A 26,264-nucleotide genomic window follows, 5' to 3' on the forward strand; every position below is an offset into this window, starting at 1 on the left:
GCGTGGGGATTTTGCGGAGGGGAGAAGGTTGGACAGGATGGAGCTTGGGGAGACATTTGGCGGGGAAAAGTGAGGATTCTGCTCTAGTTCCTTCTTGGGAGCGATGTGGCTTTCCTGGCAGAGAAGGCTGTTGCCTGTAAGAAATGGAAGGATCTTCAAGCCCTTCTGCAGGTGGGTGGCTCTAAGTACTAAGTTCCGCCTTTGGGAAGGCACGTGGGGGCGGCGTTGAGAAGGGGTGATTTGCTTGGCGTGCGGTTCCCTGCGGACAGAGTTGTTCATTCTGCCTGCTTTACCGTCGCCTCCTCTATAAGGGTCAGTCCTTTCTAACAGCTGCATGGAAGGCAGGAATCCAACAGGGAAAGGCGCCTTTGCACGTTGTAAGAGCTTCACACGCATATTTCACTTTCTCTGTTGACCAGCTTTCTAGGACTTAAGAGTCAAGAGCTCCCTAGAGTGGACTGGGCAGCCCCATTTGTGCAGAGTTGATGAGTGCCCATAATATGTTGTCTAGGCATACTTTCAGTCTAACTTCCCAGCAAGAGAGCAGTGAGGATAAATTATATATGCTTCTCTGGAACTCCTTGCAGAAAGGTGGGGACACAGTGTTACTGTCAGCCCTGTGAGGTAGTCCAGACAAGATGCACACCCAGGAGTACTAGCTCTGTCTTTATTGTAAGGATACATTAAGAGAATCTTGCAAGTCTGAAAGTATATCTCTTCGCTGTCACCTTTATAGCCCAAGAAACTAGGGAGGGTCCCTGCCACACCCCCACTCCTTCTGCTGGCTCAGCTGCCTCTTATCTGACTGTTGCCTAGTCTGTGGCTCTTCCTCCTGTGTCCCAGGGTCACTCCCCCATACCATTACAGTTGCATATTTTATTTTATTCTCCTCCTCATCTAAGAATCTGAAATTGGCATCACTGACCCATTGTATTTATTTATCAAATTTGTATCTAGACTTTTCTTTTGGAGATCACAAGTTGCAGTAGTTAAGTATCCACCCCTCCCTACTTTATCTTCACAACAATCCTACAAGGTAGGAGGAAATTTGCTGTCAATTTTGGGTTCCAGTAACTTGGGCTAACATAACACTTTTGATCAAGTGTTTGATCACTTTATCACAATGCTTTTGAATTAGTTAATTAGAGATGCTCAATAAAAAATAAAATAATATCATCTTAAGAAATGCCTCCTTTTGGAAAATGTTGACCATATCATCTGCCATATATGCACCATCCAAAACTAATCCTTTCACCTGCTGAGTCTGTATTTACTTGTATGCAAATTCAACTGATTCATTTGTTAATTAGCTAAGACCTCTGTGATTGCTGAAGTATGATTTCCTTAATGAGATGGAGGAAGGGAGCCCTCCTTTTAACATTTTTCTTATTAAACTTAAATGTGCCAGATCTATGTTGCCACCATTAGTACCCTTTGGATAGAAAAATGGAAACATCTCCCTTGATTTGAGCTTAACTCTTAATGATTTAATGACAAGAAATGTCCAGGTAGTTTTCTGGCAAAATAAAAATAAAAATCTCTTCAGTTAAAGCAGTTGGGTGTTGGTGCCTTCTGTTATGTTTTTTTTCCCCCAGTTTCCCAGTCTGTCTTACAGATTTGGGATTTCCTTACGGTCTCGCATCCAAGCACTAACTTGGTCTGAACTACTTTTTGGAATCAGGAAAGATTGGCTGTCTGTTTTGGATATAGCAATGGCATAAATAATAATAGAAACAATGTGTTTACATGCAACAGCGTCTCTTTGTGTGTATGTGTTTGTGCATAATGGAAACTGTAAATATGTGCTAGTTATTTTTGAGTAGGGCAGCTTCCCTTCCAATAGAGAAAAATCCAACAGAGAAAAAGTACTACCATATCTCTGGGTTTATGAGCTGCCCCAAGGCAGGAATTTATAATAAAAAATGTGGATGTTTTGTGTGGGGTGATGATGGCACTGGGTCATAGCAACTGTAGGCCTATGAAAAAAGTCAGTCAAGAGTTGGTTGAACTCTGGAATTGCAAAATAAGCTTTAGCTTCCATTTCTTATTCTGGAAAGAAATAGAAAAGGCAGCTTTTGCTGCTGTGTTGCTGTTGGGTCACATTATTGATATGCAGTAGTTGGTTTTAAATTCTGTTTGCTATAAGCAACATTGAGGTTTTATCTATCTAGTCTGCCTGCATGAACACCAAACATGTGAGGTTCAAGTTGTTTACCGCTTCTGTCTCATCAGCACATCCAGCTTTGTGGACAGTGGTAAAATCCATACAAGCTTCCCAAGGGGCACCAGTTAAATTGGTTGATTGATTGAGTGCCATCAAGTTGGTGTCGACTTGGAGCACCACAGAGATAGATTTTCCCCATGACAATCTGTCCCCAACCTGGTCCTTCAGGTCTTCCCATCGTTGTTCTTATTTAGTGCCCCCATCCAATCAGGCTGGGATACCCTGACGTTTTCCTCTCTGTTTGTCAGGTTATATTGCCAGGCTGCAAAGAGGGACACCATCTTTGCATTGTCTTCAGGCCAAGGAAAATGTGGAGTGGCTGTGATTCGAACCAGCGGCCCAGCTAGCTGTTCAGCCTTGCTCCGCATGACGGGGGCAAAGGAGCTACCACCTCCAAGAACAGCTACTTTACGTAGGATCTGTGATCCCAGCTCTTCTGAACTCTTGGACCGGGGCCTTGTACTGTGGTTCCCAGGTTAGAATTTTAAAGTGCCCAAGCATATGTGTATGGATCATTGTTCAACATTACATCTTTATCAAATTTTTGATACATAATTCTCTGTTGACTTGGCAATGTCCCACTCAACTGAATAGGATTTATTTATGTAAAAAAAAAAATCCAACATTTTTTTCCAAATTACAGGGCCAGGGTCCTAATGTGAAAGTGCTTGACTATGGATGCTTATTGGAGGGATCAAAGAAAGAGGAAAAGCCTGTTTCAGTGGGGTTTTTTAAAAAAATGATTCTATATATCAAATATACAGCTGATCAGTTATAGAGTTCCAGCTACCCATTTCTGTATTTATTTTTATTTATTTTACATATTTATAAACATGACTGTTAATCCACATCCACCTAGAGTAGATAGCAATCATTCAACAGTAACATCAACTAGCAAATGTGCTCTAAAACTAAATATGGGGGTAGAGGAAGGAATGCTGAAATACAACACAATATAAATATGAATATAATAGTGTTGTACGCCACCCCGAGTTGCTTTTGGTGAGATGGGTGGCTATATAAATTTGATAAATAAACAAATAAACCAATATAAAATAGTACTGAAGCTTCAATAGCATGGCATTTTACTGGCATCACATTTAGAAAATATTAAAAAAAAATTAAGCAGGGTTTTAAATTGTTTTTGGAGTGCTATAATTAAGGGCTAACCATTTTTGCAGAATGAGAAGAATTCCCCAAATATTGACCAACACAGAGAAGCCTTGTCTCTAATACCTACAAATCTAACTGACTTTAAAAGTGAGCCAGCCAAATCTTTATTTTGGTCATAGATCAAACTATGGTAGCATAAAACAATAACCTTTCAGTGAGGTATGAAATATAAAAGACAAGTGAAAGTGAGCATTACTAATTTTATTTATTTATCATATTTTTTTCACCGCCCATCTCCCCCACAAGGAGGGATCCTGGGCGGTTCACAGTAAAAACAATTTAAAATTCAATAAAAATCATAAATAATACCAATAACTAATAAATATATAAAATATAGTCAAATCCAAGTAACGGCAGATCTAATTTAGTCCATAAGCTGGCAAGGCTGGTCCCCAGCAGGACTAGGGAACCAGCCAGCGCAAGAATGGCTATTTCTCTCCCCACTCCAAGCTTGGTGGCAAAACCAGGTCTTCAATTTTCTTCTGAAGTCCAGAAGGGAGGAGGCCAACCTCACTTCCAGGGGAAGGATGTTCCAAAGGGCGGGAACCGCTGCAGAGAAGGCCTGCCTCCTGGACCCCGCCAGATGGAATTCTCTTGCAGACGGGGTCCATAGCATGCCCTCTCCACCTGCCCGGGTGGGACGGGTTGATGTAATGGGGATGAGACAGTCCCTCAGGTAGCCTGGACCCATGCCATGTAGGGCTTTAAAGGTGATAACCAACACCTTGAATTGGACTCGGAAGCAAACTGGCACCCAATGCAGCTCACGGAGCAAAGGTGTTATATGTGCTGATCTTGAAACACCTAAAATTGCCCACATGGCCGCATTCTGAACCAGTTGAAGCTTCTGGATACTCTTCAAGGGTAGCCCCATGTAGAGTGCATTACAATAGTCTATATGGGAGATGACCAGGGCATGAGTGACTGTTTGAAGGGCCTCTCGTTCCAGGTAAGGGCATAGCTGGCACACAACATGAAGTATCGCAAAGGCCCTCCTGGCCATGGCTGCCACCTGCTCTTTGAGCAGGAGTCATGAGTCCAAGAGGACCCCCAAGTTACACACTGGGTCTGAATGGGGTAGTGCAACCCCATCCAGAACTAAAGATGGCAAATTCCTAAGAGCTGAGGGGCCATTAACCCACAGCTACTCTGTCTTACCAGGGTTCAGCTGAAGCCTGTTGCTCCCCATCCAGGCCCCCACAGCCCTCAGGCACCCGTAGAGGGCAGCCACAGCATCACTTACTTCCCCTGGGACAGAGATGTGTATCTGAGTATCATCAGCATATTGATAATGCCTCATCCCATGGAGATGGATATTCACACTCAGCGGTTTCATGTAGATGTTAAAAAGGAGTAGAGGGAGTACTGAACCCTGCGGCACCCCACAAAGGAAGGGCCACGGGCCCAATCTCTCCTCCCCTATTAACACTGACTGGGACTGGCCCTGGAGGAAGGAGGTGAACATGCAATGCTAAAACACCAGTGTCTGTATATAAACATTATGATCAATATTTTAAACCACAAAATGGAAGTATAGGATATAAAATAATATAATGAGCCAGTTTGGTCTAGCAGTTAAGGCAATGGGCTAGAAACCAGGAGTCTGTGAGTTCTAGTCCCACCTTGGGCACGAAAGCCGGCTGGGGGACCTTGAGCCAGTCGTTCTCTGTCAGCCCAACCCACCTCACAGGGTTGTTGTTGTGGGGAAAATAGGAGGAGGAAGGAGTATTAGGTATGTTCCCTGCCTTGAGTTATTTATAAAAATAATAAAGGCAGGATAGAAAAACATGTACATAAAAATCTGGGAATGGTCCACATCTGATCTACTGCTGCTAACAGTGCTTCCTGACTGATTTTACACACTGCTGCACAAAAGATAGTGGCTTGATATGTTATAGACTTGATATGTTAGACCAGGTTTCTCAACTAGGGTTCCATGGCACCCTCGGGCTCCACAAGAGGTCACTAGGGATTCCCTGGGAGATCATGATTTTTTTAAAAAAAATTTCAAATTCAGGCAACTTCACCTTAAAGAGGTAAGTTTCATTCTTTATTTTTAGTTTAAGAACACTTAAAGCATATATGCAGGCCTACATATGAAACAAATATAATACTTTTGTAACTTCTGGCCTGTTTGAGCCTGAATGTGGAGGGGTTCCCTGAGGCCTGAAAAATATTTCAAGGGTTCCTGCGGGGTCAAAAGGTTGAGAAAGGCTGTGTTAATCTGAAAATAATCAGGCTTGACCACCACTTATAGGGGAGTACGGAGCTGTCCCTGAGGACAAGATGTGGCAACTGCTAGTAAAATATGACCTTAATGTGAGAAAAGAGGAGTGTGTGAGAAAGAAACTCAAGATGGCCCCACCTTGACACTCTTTGGTATAAGAGGGAGGGAAAGAGAAATGCTATTACACTTTCAGTATCGAGGTCAGCCCTTCAAGGTAGACCAGGTTTTGAGACAAATCCAAAAGAAATATTGGAATTCTACTTTATTGATATCAATACATGTGTTTGTGTGTGTGTTTATATCATATATATATATATGATATAACTTGAGGCTGCACTGCCATGGTCAGCATGAATAAGATCTGGAAGAGCAAAGATATCACCCTAAATACAAAAGGCAAACTGGCTAGAGCAATGGCCTTTCCCATATGGGTGTGAGAGTTGGACAGTAAGAATGGATGACCGAAGAAATGACACATTTGAATTGTGGTGCTGGCGTAGATTGTTACATTTACCACGGATAGCCAGAGTAACCAACAGAGAAGTGCTGGACCATATAAAACCAGATACATTATTAGAAGCCAAAATTGTAAGACTATGGTTGACTTACTTTGGCCATGTCATATGTGCAAACTCACTAGAGAAGTCGGTGATGCTAGGAATTGTTAATGGAACAAGAAGAAGGGGCAGGCCAAGAATACGCTGGCTTGACACCATCAGAACAGATACCAAGGTGAACATCCAGCAATTGAAAGAAGCTGCGCTTGATAGGGTTGCATGGAGAGCTCTCGTCCATAAAGTCATGAAGAGTCTGGCACTGTCCTAACAGTGAGACACACGCTGAGACGAGGAGTAGTTCTCTAATGTTTATTACTGCTACATAAACAGAATCCTAACAAACGGAATAAGCGTGGGAAAAACCCAGACATATAAACCCCAAAGGCTAAGGCGGGCCTGATCTGTGTCTCTTTGAATGGCTGCTTAATTCCTCAGTACTACGCATGTGCTTTACAGCCTGGATGGGAGCCCCCTGCTCGCCATCCTTACTCATGACAGGCACGACTGAATGGTTAAAGCAAGCAAGCAACTTTATTGATATAGTCTATAATAACACAATCTTGAAAGCCTGACAGCCTTTCTCCTTCCCTCCCTCTTTTACCAAAAAGAGTCAAGATGGGGCCATTTTGAGTTTCTTTCTCACACTCTCCTCTTTTCCCATTTTATGAATGGTTGCCACATATTGTCCTCTGCGCCACCTGGCGACCTTGCAAGAATTGGGGAAGGAAGAATTCTGCAAATGTCTTTATGGAGCAAACACTGAAAAAATATATATTCAGTGGATTCTATTTGCTACAACTCACAAGCATCAGTATTCCGAGTGTGGGATCTGTCTAGACCAGTGTTTCTCAACCAGGGCGACTTTAAGATGTGTGGACTTCAGCTCCCAGAATTCCCCAGCCAGCATTGGCTGGGGAATTCTGGGAGCTGAAGTCCACACATCTTAAAGTCCCCCAGGTTGAGAAACGCTGGTCTAGGTCCTCTCTCTCAAACAGCTGAAGAACAGCATTACAGTACATTATCCTAAAAGTCCTTCTGTGTTTTGGGACTTCTGCTTGTGTAAGATACTCCACAGGTTATCCTAAAAGGGAGATTTGGTGGTCTCCTTAAATCAGTCTTCTGAGCAGAGCTGGCCTGTTCACATCCAATGGAGGTCAGGAGGAAGGAGAAAATCTTAAAGATGCTAATTTCACCATCTGGGACTGCTTTCGTATACAGTGGATTGGAATCTGTCCTCCAGTGTTAGAGGGGCTGGACCCAAAGGGAAATAGGGTCATTTAGTCAGTAACTGAATATCAACACCCGTATACTAACGTCCACTTTCCCTACACCCACCTCAGGATGCAAGCCAGCATTTTTTTTTCATATAGCTGCTCTTGTTTTTTTATCCTTTTTTATGTTGTTACCTGTCATGAGTATGGATGGTGAGCAGGAGGAGGCCCCTATCCAGGGGGGAAAACGCATGCGTAGTTTAGAGACTTTGAGCTGTCATTCAAAGAAACCCAGAACAGACCCGCCTTGACTTTTGGGGTTTATCTGTCTGGGTTTTCCCACGCTTCTTCAGTTTGGTAGGATTTTCTGTCTACAATAGCAGTAAATAAAACACTAGAGACTTTCTCCTCGTCTCGGTGTGGTCTTTGCTTAGTCAGGACATTATCCATCTTAATACACTGTATTGTTTCAATACAGTAATGTTCACACAACCTTAATTGAATTATTATTATTATTAACAATCTATTATTTAGATAAATTAGAGTGTTGAAAATGGAGAAGAGGAAAAAATATTCTATCAATATTAATTACAATTTAAGATGTCAATATTGCAAGCATAACATTGAGTATAACATTGAAAAAAGAACCACTGCAAATATCATCAAAGTATTTGTTGTATGATAAAGGTTTCGATCTTAAGCTGATTACTTAGCATTAAAATCTCCATTGTAGTTACATACACACACACACATGTTAATGTAGGTAGTCCTCATTTAAAAACCATTCGTTTAGTGATGGTTCAGACTTAAGACGGTATTGGAAAAAACAACTTACAATCAGTTTTCACACTTATGACCGTCGCACCCTCGCGATCACATCACGATTTGGGTGCTTGGTAATTTATGACCATTGCAATGTCATGTGGTTGTGATCACCATTTTTGACCTTCCTGGCTGGCTTCTGGCAAGCAAAATCAGTGGGGAAACTGTGATTCGCTTAACAACCATGTGGTTTGCTTAATGCCCATGGTGATTCGCTTAACAACTGCCCCCAAAAAGGTCATAAAATTGGGTTGGGTTCACTTAATGACCGCTTTGCTTAGCAACCAAAATTCCAGTCCCAATTGTGGTCGTTAAGCGAGGACTACCTGTAAAAGGAAAAATAGATAAATGAAGCAAATGTATACACAAACCAGCATTTGTGACCCAACAGAAATCTGGAATGCAGTTCTTAAACAGACATGCCTTAGAGAAAAGCCCCCCCACCAGCACCTTAAGCATCACTACCAGCATCTTTACTTCACATATTTTCAGGACAGCAGGAACATCACCTCCATCTTTAGATCATGTAAATTTTAAAATAATAGAGGCACTCCCCTGAACACTTTAAGAAAATAGAAGGTACCTTCCTAGTGCCAGAGGCATGAAAACAGCCCCCCCCCCCATTTGAAGCATCTCACTTGTTCGGTTGGATGACCCAGTAAATCTCCTGGCAAAGATCATAATTTTAGTCTTTTGATAATTTATTCCTAGTTTCTCCTAGTGTAAGGGTCTTCAGAGCTCTTCTGAGTCGGAGAGGGATCCTAGATAATACAGCTGCATTACAGTAGGAGAAATTAATTCCCCTCTGTTGATTTGTTTATGTGCATATATCACCCATTCTTGAAGGCTCTGGACAGGTAGCAGAATGATAGTCTATATTAGATAGGTACCAAGGTAGATGGGTAGTAATTAAAAATAATGGAGCTAGAATAGAGTTTTGCTTAACTCTATTTCAATTGATACAGATGTTAAAAGCTTCTGGAAATCACATTTAATTTTCAGTCATCTGTCTTCATGAAGAGTTCATGTTAACAGTAACGGGCATTCTTCTATTGAGACTTCCAGCTTTCCCACAGTTTACCACGATCAGCGTAATCAAATGCCAATTCAAAATAAATAAAGGCTGCATACAGAGAGAGGGTGGAATGATCCACTATCTACTTACAATTGACTACATTTCTGTTAAGTATTAGATGTTGGTCGATAGTAGAATCATCTTCTTGGAAGCCAGCTTATTTCTCCACCAGGAGGCTCTCCAGTTCCAATCAATCTATATATGTCTGGCATCACATTTTCAGTTAATTAAGCGAACGGAGGAGTCTGTAATTTGTTAATCATCCCCCTTTTGTAAAGATGGGAATTATCATTGCAAGCCCCCAATCGCTAGGCGTACAGGCATGTTTAGCTATAAATATAAACAGGGAAGCCAAAATCAGCGCCCACCAAGCTGAATTACTTTTAATTAACTCAGGAATTGAATCATTGTGGAGCCTTCCCTGGTCTTAAATGAGCAATTAAGTCCTTAACCTCTGCAGTCAAGATCAGCAGCCAAATTGGTAGGTCCTCTACAAATGGCTTTTTGGATCCAAACATTTAGGTTTCTACAATTCTTTAAAATGCTTCAGGTGGAATAGTGCCATTTTTAGAATGACCTAAGCAGTATGCTAAAAAAAAAAATCACTCCCTGTTTTTCACTGCTTGTACCAAACAGTCCCCAAAATCCTTCATAGCAGCCCATTTCAGTTGTTTATAGTTGTTTATCTTTCAGCGGAAAGATCCTGCAGTGGTATTATGCTCTCATTAGCTTTGTGGACCTTGTTATTTCCAATAAGCACTTTTTTGTTTGCTGTTTATGCTCAGCTGTGTTCCGCTGGGGTAGTAATTTTTGTAATTCTTGCACTAAGTTGTTATAGCAGTCAAACATTCAGATGGGATCTTGTTAGCTATGAAGGAAGAAGGCTCATTCTGGAGTCACTCTGAAGAAAGTTGGTTGTTACGGCCGAGTTCAGCTGAATCAACCAGTTAATGCAACATGATCTCCTTTGAGGGAAAACTTGAGACAGATCAAGACCCTCTGCATGAGGCTGCCACACAAAATATGTCAAATTTAATTAGGCTAGAAGGAGGTCATTTCTCAGACTGAACAACCTCCAAACAATTTACAGATTCCAGCAGTAGAGAATCTGTGTCACCCAGGGTTCTTGGTATTCTTTAAGCTTGGTTGTTTTTCTGCAGACATTTCATGACCAGTCTAGATAATGTTATCAGGGCATGGGAGAGTGATGATATTAACAAGCCTAGTGATGAAACATCTGCAGAAAGCCAGCCAAGCTCAGAGAACACCAAGAACCCAACAGTTTACAAAATGGAGCAAATTACCTGCCATGATAAAGGAATTGATAACACTCCTTTCATTCCTAGCCCAATCAATAAATTCTGCTGGGTGATCATTTTCAGTGGTGCCCTTTGGAATGTATAGATTTTGTCTTGTTTATTTATTTGTGTTTATTATTGATATTTCTATGCCACTCCACTCCAAATGGCTCTGAGCAACAAAAAGCAAAAGTAAGGATTAAAGCAACAGACAAACCGAAAACCATAACTACACAATCCAACAGGCAGATCGCAAGCTTAACATCTCGCTAATGCTTTCTGCCAGAGCCATGTTTTCACTTCTCTGTGGAAGCTCTCGAGGGAAACAGTGGTCCATATGCAGTATTTTGCATGTTATTCCACAAGGGGAATTCTACCTTTGCAAAAACTCTGCAGATTGAACTTCTTGAGGACAGGACAGTCAGCAGGGCTTCTCTTCCAGATCCCGTTGGATGGGGAAATTCATTTCAGAGCAGGTGATCTTGAACATAAGCTGATCCTAAGCCAGGTAGGACTGTACAAGTAAGAACCAGTGTCTTGAATTGCACCTGGAAACTGACGTGCAGCTCGTGCAGCTCCTGGAGCAGAGAAGTTATTTAGTAAATCTAGAAAGGTTCATTACTACGTAAGCCATTGCATGCTGAACCACTGCAAGCTTCCAGGTGGTCTTTAAGGGCAGCTGCATGTAGAACTAATTGCTGTAGTCCAAGTAAGGTATTGGCCATCTGTCAGCCCTTTGAGGTAAGTAAGGTCAAGAAACAGACCCGGATTCCAGAAATGCTATTCTTTTTCATAGGGTATGTTAACCGAATCTTGATTGTCTGTCCAAAACGTTCACTGGCGCATTTTTAAGGACAACGAGATCAAGGCGGAGCTGTTCTGAATCTCTTTCTCATGCTTTCTGCTTTCTTGGGGCTGAGCAACCACTTCACCTCTTCCACTTCCTTCTCAAGGCAAGAGCTAAGTTCCTCTACACCATCTGGGCAAACAAAATCCCACACAATTTGACTTCTTATCTTCTAGTGCTGGATTGAGGGAAGAATGTCTGTTCCAGAATTGGATGGGTAGCCCTGGGATAACTGTATGGTCATTAATTGCTACCCTGCTTCTTGTACCATATTCCACGGCCCATTTCCTCTTCTCCCACTATCTTTGATTAGCCTGTTAAGCCTCTGAAAACACTCTTTAAGATTGATTTGAAGGCTGGGCAAATTCATGCTCCAAAACAAAAGTGTCTCTCTTTATAATTTTTTTAAAGGGTTTTACCAACTTAAACTATTTTTCCATTTATGTTTTCTTTTTCTAAAGCCCTGAAGACCTTTCCTGGAAGGGAAGAGATTTCATTTCCTGCTCGAATCAGGTTGGTAAAACCCTTTAAAGAAATTATAAAGAGAGACACTTTTCTCTTCTTACAGTACCAAAAGTCAGTGTTTTCTGATCAAATTGTTTGGAGATGGATTCAGGATGGGTGAAATTATTTCTTTACCTAATGTGGTTAAATCATTGCCAGAGGATATGTTGTTGGTCACTGGCTTAAAAAGTCCCATCATCCACCTGAATTTATCTTAGTCTCAGTGACTAAGCCAGGATAGGTTAAAGGACCATGCAGTTCGAGGGCAGTCAGTTTTTGAATACCCATCACGGACACTTTTATGAGGTGCTTGTCAAGTTTTTGGAAGTATCTTTTGAGCCACCAGAAAAAGCTTTCTTGATTGGATGAAGCAGAATCCTTCCTCTGAGGAACTGAATGGACCTTGTAATTTATTGTTCCCTCTTTGGAGTGAGGGAGAATTAATTCCAAATTTTGTTATTTTTTTCTTCAGGGCCAGGTAGTTTCACAGGAGAGGACAGTGCTGAGTTCCATGTGCATGGTGGTCCAGCTGTGATGAGCGGCGTCTTGAATGCTTTGGGTGGGTCCTTCAATATTTTGGCTAGCTTCTGAGCAGCCATAATTCGTCTTTCCAGCAGCCATTTTTTAGTGGTGCAAGGGAACGTTACCTCTTAACTGGGGCAGCAGTAGAGGATCCCAACATGAAAGTCTCTTCCTGGTTTCAGGGGCGCTTCCTGAGCTGCGCTTTGCTGAGCCTGGAGAATTCACCAAACGGGCCTTCCAGAATGGCAAGCTAGACCTCACGGGAGCTGAAGGCTTAGCAGACCTGATTCATGCTGAGACGGAAGGCCAGCGCCGGCAGGCCTTACGTCAGATGGACGGGGAATTGGGTCGGCTCTATCAGCGCTGGAGTGACACCCTCACAAAGGCAAGGAGCAGGCTGGACTGGGGTGTGGTTAGAAGTCTTAGAAAACCGGCACATGTCAGTTTGCTTTCTTATGGCTCTACAAACAGTACACAGCATTTGGATGAAGGAAGAGGGGAAGGGGTTGCATGCAGAGTGACATTCAGGAAATAAAAAGAATATTAAGATCCCTCCCGACCCATCTTCTGCTTCCAGCAGGAGCTAAACCAGATGCCTCCATGAAGCCCACAAGCAAGACCTGGGGCCCATAGCTTTTGTTTGATCTGTAGAAGCTTTCTGCTTCTGAATCTTAAGATGAAATATGTACAAGTCCTATCCAGTAGCCCTTGACAATTTAAGTATCCTTCCCCCCAAGAATTTGACTTATTTCTTTTTAGAAAAGAAGGGCTTTTTTCCCCATAGTTACTTGCCTCAGCTTTTCAGTCTCATGCTCAGAGGCCCTTCTTCCGGTGTCACTGCCAAGTGAGGTGGGACTGGTGATTACAATGGAAGGAGCCTTCCTAGCTGTGAGGCCCTAGTCCCCATTTAATGCTAAATGTCTTGTGCAGACCCAGCCAGCTGTGTGTAAACAAACTGCCCCAGCACAATGCATGTGCCCAGCTACTCAGTTCACACAAACATCTGCCTTGTAGATTTGTCAGCCTTTCCCATTTTTTAAGGTTCTAAAGTGCTGTTTTGATGCATTTCAACATCTGAACTTGTCCAGATGTTAACATTTTCAGAGCAGTCCCTTTTTAAAAAAAATCTGGCAAGCATGAGAAGGTCTTTCCCTCCTTCATCCCCAACTATGAATGCATTCCCTTAGAAACTGCATTTGATTCTCACTCTTTTCTGCCGTTAAAAGGACCACCAAAGAACATTTAGTTTTTCAGGCTTTTAACTGTTGGCAAGGTGTGCATTTGTTTTAATTTCTGTGTTTGATGTTTATTTTGTATTCTCTGTTGCAATTATGGGTAGTATTTAAGAAGAAAGGAGGGAGACAAATCAATAACTGGCATTGCCCAAGCCTGTCAGATAGCACATTTCCAAAAACTTTGCTCAGAAATGGAATGGAAATCGCTGCACAATAGTTCTCCAGAAGCAGAGGGTCCAAACTTGAATTTTTTTGGCATGGATTTTGCCTTCCCTTTTTAAGAGTCATAGACATGAACTCTCCAAATGATTCATGTCTTGTTCCAGACGTCTACACAAAAAGGAGCTAAGCATAGCCAGAGAAAGCATAATACAGCATAAAATGCTCAAGCTTTCAGGCCACTCATCAACATTCTCAGATTGTGCAAAGTAGCTCAGACATATCTAGCAGGTGCTGCTGTGATTTGATCAAAACCTGGAATGGTATGTGGGTTGAAGGCCACACATCTTAAAGTTCCTGAGGTTGAGAAACATTGGTTAAGTCACTTTATGCATCAGACAATATCTCCGCCCCAAAATGTGGTCCGTATCTCTTTCACCCTCTTACTCAGTATGCTAGAGCAGTGTTTTTCAAACCTGGCAACTTGAAGATGTGTGGACTTCAACTCCCAGAATTCCCCAGCCAAGATGTCCACACACCTTGAAGTCGCCAATGTTGAGAAACACTGCTCTAAAGTGCGAATGGGTATAGGAAGGAAAGGGAACACCATTCTTTCATGTCTGAATCTTGCTTAAAAATAAATACTATTTATTCCTTTATTTTATTGTCTGGAACATTGCAGATTTATTTATTGTCAAATTTCTAAAACTGTCTGGCTGCATAATAACTCTGGGTAGCATCCACTAGGAAAAAGAATTGAAAATGTTATAATTGCCCCCTGCAAAAAAAGATAGACATCCAGGGAGATTAATAAAGCATAACCCTCAACTCTACACATTCCCCAAAAGGGGTCTGCCACACTCTGTAACCCAGGGCTCTGGGAAGAGTCAAGTCTTCAAACCTTGCTTAAACAAGGTCCCCATAGGGGACATTTGCATCTTGGTGGGGATGCTGTTCCAGAGGTAGGTGCCATGACAGAAGAGGTCCGCTTCCTGAGTCCCATCAGATGGCTGATGTTCCTTCTCTCTTCTCCGGCCATGGAGAAATAGCTTTTGTGTTTTCAAATGTACAGATAGTCCTCGTTTAATGTCCACTCATTCAGTGACTGTTCACAACGGTGCTGAACAAGGAGACTTACGACTGGTCCTCATAGCTCCAGCTGTCACAGCATCCCTGAGGTCACATCAGTGGGACTTGGGCACTTGGCAACTGGTTCTCCATTACAACGTCTCAGTATCCTGTGGTCACATGACCACCATTTGTGACCTTCCCTGCTGGTTTCTGACAAGCAGTCACTGGGGAGGCTAGAATAAGGTTACAAATGAAAATCATGTAACATCATACCTAACAACCACATGGGATTTGCTTAACAATGGCAACCGGAACTGCTGCAACTGCCACCGTAAGTTGGTGCAGTTGCATGATGTAGCATTTTACAACTGTGTAGCTTAGCGACAGAGTTACCAGTCCCAATTACCATAGTTAAGCAAGGACTGTCTGTACTTTTACTGTCAAATGGTTGAATATTGACTCTTTGTTTAGGCATTGTAGGAGGAGAACCGTGTTGGTCTGCAGTGGTGAAAAATTAGGAGGAGTCTGGAAGGACCTTTTCCAACTAGCCAATTTGATTGAAAGGCATAAACTTTGGGGTACTGTTGTATGCTTCATCTGATGCGTAGAGTGACTTGACCAATGTTCCTCAGCCTCAGGAACTTGAAGATGTGTGGACTTCAACTCCCAGAATTCCTCAGCCATCATGGCTGGCTGGGGAATTCTGGGAGTTGAAGTCCACACATCTTAAAGTTCCTGAGGTTGAGAAACACTGGACTAGACTGATGTAGGAGTTGCCATCAGCTCACAAAACCTTATGCCTTTTAATAGAATTTGCCAGATGGAAAAGGTGCTATCAGACTCATTTATTAGATTAGAATATTACTCATTTATGTGGAAAAATCATCAAATATTCAATAAGTATTTAAATATCCTTTCTCTGCAGCCCTCTCCCCCTCCTTCCCTTTTCCCTTGAAGAAAAATAGCTCTCAGTCCTTTTCTTCTGCAGGCCCTGGCTCATCTGGAGGCCTACATCGACTTCAGTGAAGATGACAATATCGAGGACGACGTTCTTGCTCAAGGTGAGCCTTGCTTCTGCTTGGGGGGTGGTCCTCAGGGCGGGGTCAAAAAAGGCAAGATGTCAGCTGCAATGGCACAATCAAAGCACTGTCTGTTTACATGACACCCAGAGCTTCAATCGCACTGTTGTGGCCACCACCTTGACTTTTTCAACCACACCCTGGAGACACCTGCTACTTGCATACCCCTGTGTCTGTTCTCTGTCCGAAGAAAAAACCATTAGAAACTCACTGAAGCCAAGTTGCCTTTTGGTGAACAGGCTCCAGGAAAGAAACAGGCCCTGCAAGGTACTAGTCCTTCACAACAGTGGCAAGGAGGGGAAAATATTGGAAAGAAGCAGATGGGGGAGGAAGGGATGGCAAATGCATCCGCCATTTTGGAAAAAGGGTTCACGAGGGGCTTTTTTCCTCCATAGTGGAAAACACCGTCGTGGCGTTGGAGAAGGAGCTGAGGGAGCATCTGCAAGATGGCCGTCGGGGGGAGAGGCTGCGGGATGGGGTCCATGTCGTGATTGCAGGGCCTGCTAATGCTGGGAAGAGCAGCCTGCTCAACCAGTTGTGTGAGTAGCACTGAGGCATGTGGGAAAGTGGGATGGGTGGGTGGTTGGTCGGAGAGCGGTCAGCGGATGAAGGCAGGAGTCCTTCAGTATTCTGCTGAAAGGTTGAAAAGCCACCTTTTAAGAGGCACCTTCCCAAGGCCCTGAACAACAAGGCTAAGACCATAAACACAAAGGAACAGTTACAGCATGAGCTCCCTGAAGGCGGCAATCATGTTTTAATTTTTTATTTTGCCTTAATTTCATTAAACAGAATGAAATGAACAATAGTAGAAATGATGAATGAAACATTCCTGAATGAATGAAATGAAATGAAATGAAATGAAATGAAATGAAATGAAATGAAACAATAGTAGAAAAGAAAAAGGCACCTCATGCATGTATATATACTGTATATGTGTGTGTGTGTGTCTGTGTGTGTATATACTGCATACAGTATATATGTGTGTATATAGTCAATGGGGAAGCCAGCAGGGAAGGTTGCAAATCGCTGGGGTAAGGCTCACCCACCTGCGCACCATCCCCCAGCCCCTCTGCACTCACACCGGCCGCTCGTGCACCCCCACACACCCTCCCCAAGCCAAGCCGCGCCTCCCTCCCTCACCCCCTCCCTAACCCTCACTGTGCACCCTTGCGCACCCTCCCTTCCTGACCCTCTCCATGACTCTTGTGCACCCCCTCACACCCTCATGAACCCTCCCTGCACCTCCCTTGCACCATTGCACACAGTCCCTGACCCTCGCTGCACCTCCTTCGCACCCCCTCCCCCCTGACCCTCCCTGTGCCTCCCTTGCACCCTTGTGTACCTCACCCCGCTTTCCTCATACCCTCACGCATTCCCTTGGACCCTCCCTGACACTCGCCTTGCTTCCCTTGCACCCTCGTGCACCTCCTGGCCCCCCATGCTCCCTTTCAAAGCATCCCCTCGCACCCTCCCCCATCCAGCAGCAGCTATTTAGCGCCTGCTGGCCTGCTTGCAAGCTGCCTGGGAATTGCAACTTGCTGCTGGCTTCCGCACTCACCTGGTTGTGGGAAGCCAGAAGGAAGTTGCCTCACCTAACAACCGTGGGATTCTGTTAACAACAGTAGCTGGGACTGCAGGGATTGCCATTGCTAAGGGATGCAGTTGTGCTTTACGACTGCATCGCTTAGTGATGGAAATTCCAGTCCCAACTGTCACCATAAGTAAAGGACTACCTGTACATACACATACATATATATACTTTAAAGTTTCAATAGAGGGGGACCATATTTTATTACAATTGTCTTTGGATAATCTTTGTAAGCAACTTGTTCATAAATTGCAAGTAGCATCCAGTCTACTGAATAACTGGGGCCATAAGTTTGTCTTCCCAGTGTTGAAGAACGTGTCTGTTAGTTGTAAGGATATGAAGAATCCCTTTCCACTATCCAGCTCTTGATTTGAATATTACGTAATTCAAAAGAATATGGACATGAAAACATTACAACCTGACTCTGCGAAATAAATAATGATTTCTTCCCAGAATATAATGATTTTAGGTCACCAAAACATAAGAAGCATTATTTTCATTACAACTCCAACAACATAAAGATTTACTCATTCCTCTTTAGTATAAATGTGATGGAGTGCAGTAAATCCAAAATATTTTTGTTGATAAGCCATAGTCTAAGATCTATTGAAATGTTGGTACAGATATTAAGACAGCCTCTTATGGATTAGACAAAATGGAGATTTCCCACTCATTATCCGATTCATTCTTTAAAATGTGCATATCAAATTGATTTATTAACAAGTTGTTATTATATAGACTAATTGTGGGGTTTGTAGTATCATAAGATTTGGTAATTACTTTGAATAATCTCTGAAACTGAAAAGGCAGTGATCCAAATCAAGAATAAATTTTGTGGTTGTAAATATTGCCAGTCAATGGCACAAAGACAATTATATTTGTTCTTTAATATGAAATAATAAAAAGCTATCAATATCATGGTCTAAGTAAAAATCCCAGCATCCATCTAAATCTTTCTTATAATAGTTTTTTAAAATCAATTTTAGTGTCTGGATTACCCCATAACATCAATTTAGTATGGAAAAAGGATCAAATTTTCCAGAAATAGTGTAGTACAATATTTTATTGATGTGATACTGACAGCATTATGTCTAAAGGCTGTGATCACATGGTTGAGTATCCTCTCCCTTCTTGGTAATACAAGCTTTCTAAGTGCTCATCTTAAATATGTATATCTGTATATCTGTATATATGTCTTCTGCTCTAGCGAAAAGTTCAGGTTCTTTTTCCTGATCAGTTAATTTTGTTTAATAATAAAGCATGTAAAAGATTCCTCAGGAAAAAAAAATTATTATTAGAATATTAACAATACTACAATTTGCTCTGAGAGAATTCAAGGAAATAAAACAATAACAAGGAAGTCCATTTAAAAACACTGCTGTTCTAACAAAGAAGAGCAATCCTAAGACTGCTTTAGCAATGTTATACAAAACTACTAAAAAGGAATAAGAAATTGTAAGCAAAAAAAGAATTAAGGGATGAGATAAGAAAAAGAAAACAAAATCTAATTAAATGTCTTTTACACTGATACCATTCACAGTATTTCTCATCCCTTCCTATCTTTACAAACCATTTTTGGTTCCACAACAGGCACAACCTTCTTAACATACTGACATTTATTGTCTGAGCTACTCATCTCTTCCTTTGACAGCTGCTTCTGAACACAGGTCTACTGGTCTTCTGAGAGCCCAAGTGACAGAGAGAATGGTGAACCTGTCTGTCGGTCTTCTGCAAGACTGATAAGCCTCTGTCAAAAAAATAGTCTGGCCGATAGGTTGGCGGACTGGAAGAGGGATGTCAGATGAAACTCTTGGTGGTCCTCCAGCCCAGGGAATCTTGGGAGTTGAAGTCCACACATTTTAAAGTTCTAATGGTTGAAAAGCACTGCTTTAGTCTGCCAACCTGTCAGCTGGCTATTTTTTAGATGGAGGTGAAAAGTGAGCAGCTTTACCGTTCTTTCAGTCTTGGGCTAGAAGGAGAAACTAGCAGGACTCTCAACAGTGTCACACCTATATGTCCCAAATCAGTAACAGTTTCAAGGGAATGGTGGTGCAAGTGGCCACTGCACCCAAACCTATCCCATGGGGTGTGCTACAATATAAATACAATGAATTATTAAGAACTGTAGGCAAGTAAAGGCTAGCTGTCAGATAGGAAAGATATTTTTTAGAAATTGAAATCCTCTCCGTTGCACATCAGAGGAAGTTCTGTTGGGCAGAATATCAAAGGTCAACATGGCTATGATATGAGAATAGTTAACAAACCACAAACAAAGAATGTGCAAAGCAAATGTATTTTCACCCAAAGCTTGTTAAGATCTTTCCCTGAAGTTCCTTCTTTCCCTTTTGCAGAGACTCATTTTGAGTAGCTTTATGTTATTCCAGAAATTCAATAATGTTCTTAATAAAAACATAAATAGTCAAGGAGAGTTCACTTTTAATTGTTTAAATTATTTTAAGGAGGGTGGTTGCCAGACATTGGAAACGTCTTCTGATGTCTTTCAAACGAATTCCTGTCCACCAACTTTAAGGGAGACTCTAATCATATCGCTGTTTTCTATGTTGTGGCAACCATTTATAGTCCAGGAAACTCTTAATGGCTGGGGTTCCCAATACAAGGATACTCCCTCACAGCTTTTTTTTCATCCCAATGTTATTTTAAGTTTTACAAAAAACTCTAAAAGGAAATGAGCATGCTGCAAAATGAATTAGAATCATATTTACTTCCAAGAATTACGTATAAGGTCTCCACAAGGAGACCTTAAATACAGTGTAAGATCTTAAACATAGTTTACACGTACGGCTTGGAGTAATTTACGTAGCTTAACCAAGTGAGCTAAAACCTAGCAGCCTCAGGCAACATGCTACCTTCAGTGAATGTATTTGTTCGTTCCTTAGAATTATACCCTGCCTTTCTTTAAGAAGGCACATAATACTTATTAATTTATACCCTGAGTTTCTCTAAGAAGGGACATAAGACTCCTTCCTCCAATTTTTCTCACTGCAACCTTGGGACAGAGATTGGGCTGAGAGAGAGTGACTGGCATACAGTCACCCAATGAGTTTCCAAGGATGAGGGTGGATTGGACCTGGGTCTCCCTTGTTCAACACCGTCCCTACCATATCACTGGATCTCTAAACAGAATCTTGTTAATCTTGTATTTGGGGTGCTGTGTTAGCCTGTTTTGAGTACCCAGACAATTGGTTAGATCAGTGTTTCTCAACCTTGGCAACTTTAAGCTGTGTGGACTTCAACTCCCAGAATTCCCCAGCCAGGCTGGCTGAGGAATTCTGGGAGTTGAAGTCCACACAGCTTCAAGTTGCCAAGGTTGAGAAACACTGGGTTAGGTTATGGTTCATTATACTGCATGAACCCAGCAAGTGGGTTAATTCAATAATCACGCTAAGCATATTATGTGAATGCAGCCACTGTCTCTCTTCCCCTTTTTGACTGATTCAGTTTTCCCATTCTAGGTCAAAAGCCAACAGCTATAGTCTCTCCAGTGGCGGGGACCACGCGAGATGTGGTAGAGACTGCCTTGAACATTGGTGGCTTCCCTGTGGTGCTAAGTGACACAGCAGGCCTGCGAGAGACCACAGATGTGGTTGAGATGGAAGGAGTGAGCCGGGCTCGGCAGAGGTGAAAGGAATTGTGGAAGGGGGGGGGTCAGAAAAGGAGGGGGTTATACATTGGGAGCAGTATTTGGGCCCTACCCTCGCCATCCTTCGCCACCCAGCAAATATTGCAATGCATGACATGAAGATGTAAGAAGGGAACCCAGCATCCAGTTTCTAATAGTGATCAGCTAGGTGGCTATAACAAATGAGTCTGCCAACAAAGGTAAACTGTCTCTAGAGATTTCATGGAGTAGTTATGACTAACTGTGGTTGTCTAAGTGTCTTTCCCCTCTGCTGAGGAACAGCGCTATCCGTCCATCCTTGTGTCAGGAAAAAACTTTACTGGCATGAAATCGGCCGTCTTTCTCATCAATCCCTTTCCTGCTTTGATTGCTTCCATCCCCAGTCACTGCGGTCCCCAGTGTAATGCCTAACAAAGCCTAACAGATCTTATGGATCTTGAAGCTGCCTTTGAAGTGTGTCAGAATAAGGAGGTAAACCCTACTTTAACTGCAGTCCCACTATGGACAACTTAGGCCTGTCTCATGGGCTGGGGATGAAAGGGAGGCAATCTCATGAGGACACAGCAGAGCAAACAGGTTGCCAGGATATGCTTCTGTTGTGGTTACGCACAAGCAAAAACATGGTCTAGGAGCCAAGTTAAACAGATTTGAGATCTGATCCAGCAAGCAGGTTTCATAGGCCTGATCAGAATAATGAGCTGAAATCCAAAACTGCACGGGGGCCAGGCTGCATGACCTCATCTTCTACTTGTCCCTGGACCCCTTCTCTCCCAGGGAGGCAGCCTCTGTCTGTCTCTTCCTGCTGCACATCAAAAGTAGTGTTTCCGATATATTAGCTCAAGCACTGCTGTTTGGTTTGCCTGCAGCACTTAGATGTCTACTACAACTAACTACATTGTACTGTGGCAGGAATGCACCCTCCCTTGCAATCACTAGTTGCTGCCCTCCATGGTGGTTTTTCTTTTTTTTAATAAGTTGACCAGTGGAACAGTGAAAAGCTGGACTTTTTTTTTAAGAAGCTCACTTATGGAACAGTGAAACACTGGACCCATCTTTTTTAACCTGGTCAGTGTTTCTCAACATGGCAGCTTTAAGATGGGTGGACTTCAACTGTCAGAATTCCCCAGCATACTAGGCTAACAGTGAAAATCACATGACCTCAAACACTTTCCCACGAAAGGAAAGTGATTGGTGCTTGCTTTCTTAGGGTGAGGATGCAGGAGAAAAATCCATCAATTGGGAACTATGATAAATGCAGTCCAGACAGAACATCTGGCCGTCTCGATGTTCAAAACAGAGGAAGTGTCATGAGTACTGATGGCGAGCAGGAGGGGGCCCCTATCCAGGGGGGAAAACGCATGCGTAGTACTGAGGAGTTAAGCAGCCACTCAAAGAGACACAGATCAGACCCGCCTTAACCTTTGGGGTTTATCTGTCTGGGTTTTTCCCACGCTTCTTCAGTTTGTTAGGATTTTCTGTCTAATGTAGCAGTAATAAACACTAGAGACCTATTCCTTGTCTCAGCCTGGTTCCTGGCTGTTAGGACAGGAAGGGTGGAAATCCAGAAAGGGATTTCTCAAGCTGGCTTCCTTTCTACCCCATGTATGCACGTGGAGTAGTTAAGGCACCACTGTAGAAAAGGCCTTAGCTACTTTATGAGCTGCATCCTTCCAGTGGGGATGTCTCTTACAATAAACCCTAAGCTGGCTCTTGGAATTGAAGCTTATACTCAGGAAGCTTGCAAAAGTTCTTGCTGGTATAGCTTAGGAGAGAATTAAGGCCTTGTTATTGTTGTTAAATTTCTTTGTAGGGTGCGTGATGCTGACCTTGTTCTTGTCATTCTGGATGGGAAAGTAGCAGCTCAGCAGCCTGACCACCTGGCTCTCTCCCTGGTAGATGTCCTGTCTCCCAACAAGCCAAATGGGACGCAGCCCTATCTTCTGGTTCTGAACAAAATAGACCTACTTGGAGAAGAGGACCAAGCAGATCTCCTGATCACCTGTGACAGACGAGGTGTAGGCCCTGCCTACTTGTTGTCCTGCAAAACTGGAGATGGGATTGTGGCCTTCCTGAATGCCTTGCAGGAACAGCTGGCACACATGTGAGAACAGGAAAATAGAAGGCGGGGGGGGGGAACTGAGAGTGGATATATATGTTGTAAGGAATGTATATTTAAAAACTGCATGACTTGCATTACTTATGCAATATGGATTTTTCTGTGATGTTTTTGAAAAAAAAATGCTGTTCTTAGGGAGACAAAATCTTGCCGTTAGGAGAAAAATGTCATTTTTTCTCATGCCATGGAAATCTCTCATAGGGATAAATTATGCCACGTACAGTAAAAGGAAGTTTTCCTTATGTTTAATAGTTATCCTTCCCACCTACCCCCCCTCATGTATCAGAGCACCGAGAGAGAGGAATTGGAACCTATTCCCAAGAGCCCTGTTTAGCTTCTCACTCTGCCTTTGCAATTTTTTCTTTTCTTAGCGCAGAATTATATTTTGGACAAAAATGAGCCCCAAGCTGAGCACCTCCATTCATAAATGGAGTTGTTTCCTAAAAGTATTCTGTTACGTCTGAGGCTGCATCCACGTGCCTTCCTTGCCCTAAGACAAAGATGCCTTACTAATTGTTTCCTGAGGATACATGCTCAGGACAGCAGTCCAAAGATAGCTTTAGATCTTCTGCTTTGGAGGTGGTGTTTTCCTCCTTATCCCAGCTCAAGACTTCCCATCTGGACAATCCATGGTTGTTGAAGGAGGTGGCTTGAAATGACCCAGTTGTGGGGTCGGGGTAATCTGCTCAGCCCCAGTTGGTCTGTGGGTCTGCTGGGGAACCACTCCCTTCCATCTATTCCTTGGGTTTGGAGCAGTGCTGCTGTTCTGCAGTGCTGATTGGGTTGCAAAGGAGGTTAGAACCCTAACCTTGACATCTGTTTTCTTCATTTCTAAATGGATCTGTCCATTTAAGAATGCAAAGGCTTGAAACTGAGTAGTTTGCTCCTGGATTAACAAGTGTGATTGAAAAAACTAATCTTCCTTGTACTTCTGCTGCAGGGAATTCCCTTGCCAGCAGTTGCTGCTCCCTTGGAAACCCTGAATCCTCACTTTTTCTCCTCATGTAATGTTCTTAGGTAGTTTACAACTTCCATACTGATCCCCAAGCACAGCCCTTTCTCAGACTCCAGTTCTTCAGCAAATGTTACCCAGTGGTTGGGCACCCAAATCCAGATGATGACCAGTTGGCAACCATGAAATGCACCAGACTCTTTACTGGCACCTAGTGGTCAAATGGTTGAGCAGTTGACCCATAGTTATAAGGGGAAAAAATACGTCAAATCAATCAATGGTATGACTGGAAGGAAAGAAGAAAAAAATGGCATTGTGCAGAGTAACCAGAGTATCATGCCCACCAGTTGGAAGAGACTTTTTACATGGTGGATTATGTTGGGCGGGGCTGAAATATCCGATGAGGGAACTGCCAATCATGGTCCTTAGAATGTTGTGCATTAAAGCTGTACAGAGAACAGTGCTTGTTCTGGGTGCATGGTAAGGGTGCACTGTGGGGGCAGCAGAATAAAGGGCAGCATGATTTCCTGCCAGCTCCAGAATGGGAGAGGAGTACATCAAAGAAGTTGTGTGGATGTGGCCTGAGATAATCTCTTAATTTCAGGTGCTGGGAGTTGGGGATAGAACCTTGGACCTTAGGCATACATACATGTTGTAATGGAATGTGAGGATGACCTTGGAAGATGGGGGTGGAGGGGGGAGAGGCTGCCTGGGGAACAATCAGATAAAAGAGGGAGGAGCCCATAACTGAGTAACAGACAGAGGAAGAAACTTAGAAAGGATCTGCCCTAACTGATCAGGTGGTAAAAAGGGATGGCAGGAGATTTGTACTTTCAGACTTGCAAGGTTCTGTTAATGTAATCTCACAATAAAGTAGAAGTAGCTCATCTGGTCACGTTCCCTGTCTGGTCTACCTGGGAGGGCTGACAAAGGTTGATAAGATGCTGTATCTTATTGAGACGTTCTTCTGTGTATCTCGGCTGCAGATGCTCAGATGCTGCACATTTCCTATTAATACAAGTAACACCCCAGCGTAATTCCATACCTGTCAGTCAATAAATCTTCTGCTTAAGAACTGCAAATCTCATCCTCTCACCCTGCAGGTGTGGCGACCCCCGGACTGGTTCCCCGAGTCCAACCCAAGCACGTCACCAGCTTAGCTTGCAGAAATGCCTGGAGGCCCTGAGATGCTTTGCTCAGTACCAGCCTACGGATCTTGTGTTAGCTGCTGAGCAGCTGCGGCAGGCGCGACGACAGCTAGGACGGCTGACGGGCCAAGTGGGGACCGAAGAGCTCCTGGCAGTCATCTTCAAGGACTTTTGTATTGGCAAGTGAAGGAGACCCTCAAGCTAAGAACGAGTCAGCATGTGGCACCACCCAGATGCTGAAGGTGGTTCTGAAGTTAAAATGTTTGTGGAAGATTAAGGGAGAGGCGGCCATGCAAGCTTTATTTAGGACAGTGTTTTTCAAACTTGGCAACTTTAAGATGTGTGGACTTCAACTCCCAGAATTCCCCAGCCAAGTTTGAAAAAACACTGATTTAGGGTTGGAAGTTACACTGGTGATGAGGAAAGGATTTTTGCAGAAGGATAAATGAAATGCTGAAGTGGTCTCTCCAAATGAAGTATTGGTCTCTCCCACTGAGCAAGTGGCTAAGTGGTTTGGCCAGCTTTGCAGCATAATATCTTCTGGAATAAAGTTTTCAACAATCATCTGAAGCTTAAAGGAAGAACTGAATTGTGTTTACAGGTGAAATGGTCATAAAAGGGATCAGGCAAATAGTTAAGTTTATTAGTAGTTTTTCTTGTGGTAGCAGAAAAGGAACTTCGTGTTCAGCAGCGTTCTACCGGTGAGTATCAAATGCTGGGGATGAAGGAAAGGTTACTGTCTTTGGATCCTACATATGAACTTTTGGGTAGGGGGGGTGGGAATCTGGGTGTCTATTACAGGAACCAGGATGCTAG

General features: G+C 42.9%; 1 protein-coding gene across 1 annotated transcript; it reads left to right on the plus strand.

The window, feature by feature from the left end:
- Positions 1-26,018, plus strand: GTPBP3 (GTP binding protein 3, mitochondrial). Its single transcript, XM_063290696.1, has 9 exons — positions 1-171; positions 2,473-2,699; positions 12,411-12,497; positions 12,643-12,845; positions 15,914-15,986; positions 16,400-16,543; positions 21,066-21,231; positions 23,043-23,333; positions 25,404-26,018. The coding sequence occupies exons 1-9, from the start codon at positions 104-106 to the stop codon at positions 25,633-25,635; spliced, it is 1,491 nt and encodes a 496-aa protein (XP_063146766.1). The 5' UTR covers positions 1-103; the 3' UTR covers positions 25,636-26,018.
- The last annotated feature ends 246 nt before the right edge of the window (positions 26,019-26,264 follow it).

The sequence above is a fragment of the Candoia aspera genome, chromosome 1, assembly GCF_035149785.1.
Source record: "Candoia aspera isolate rCanAsp1 chromosome 1, rCanAsp1.hap2, whole genome shotgun sequence".
Taxonomy (NCBI): domain Eukaryota; kingdom Metazoa; phylum Chordata; class Lepidosauria; order Squamata; family Boidae; genus Candoia; species Candoia aspera.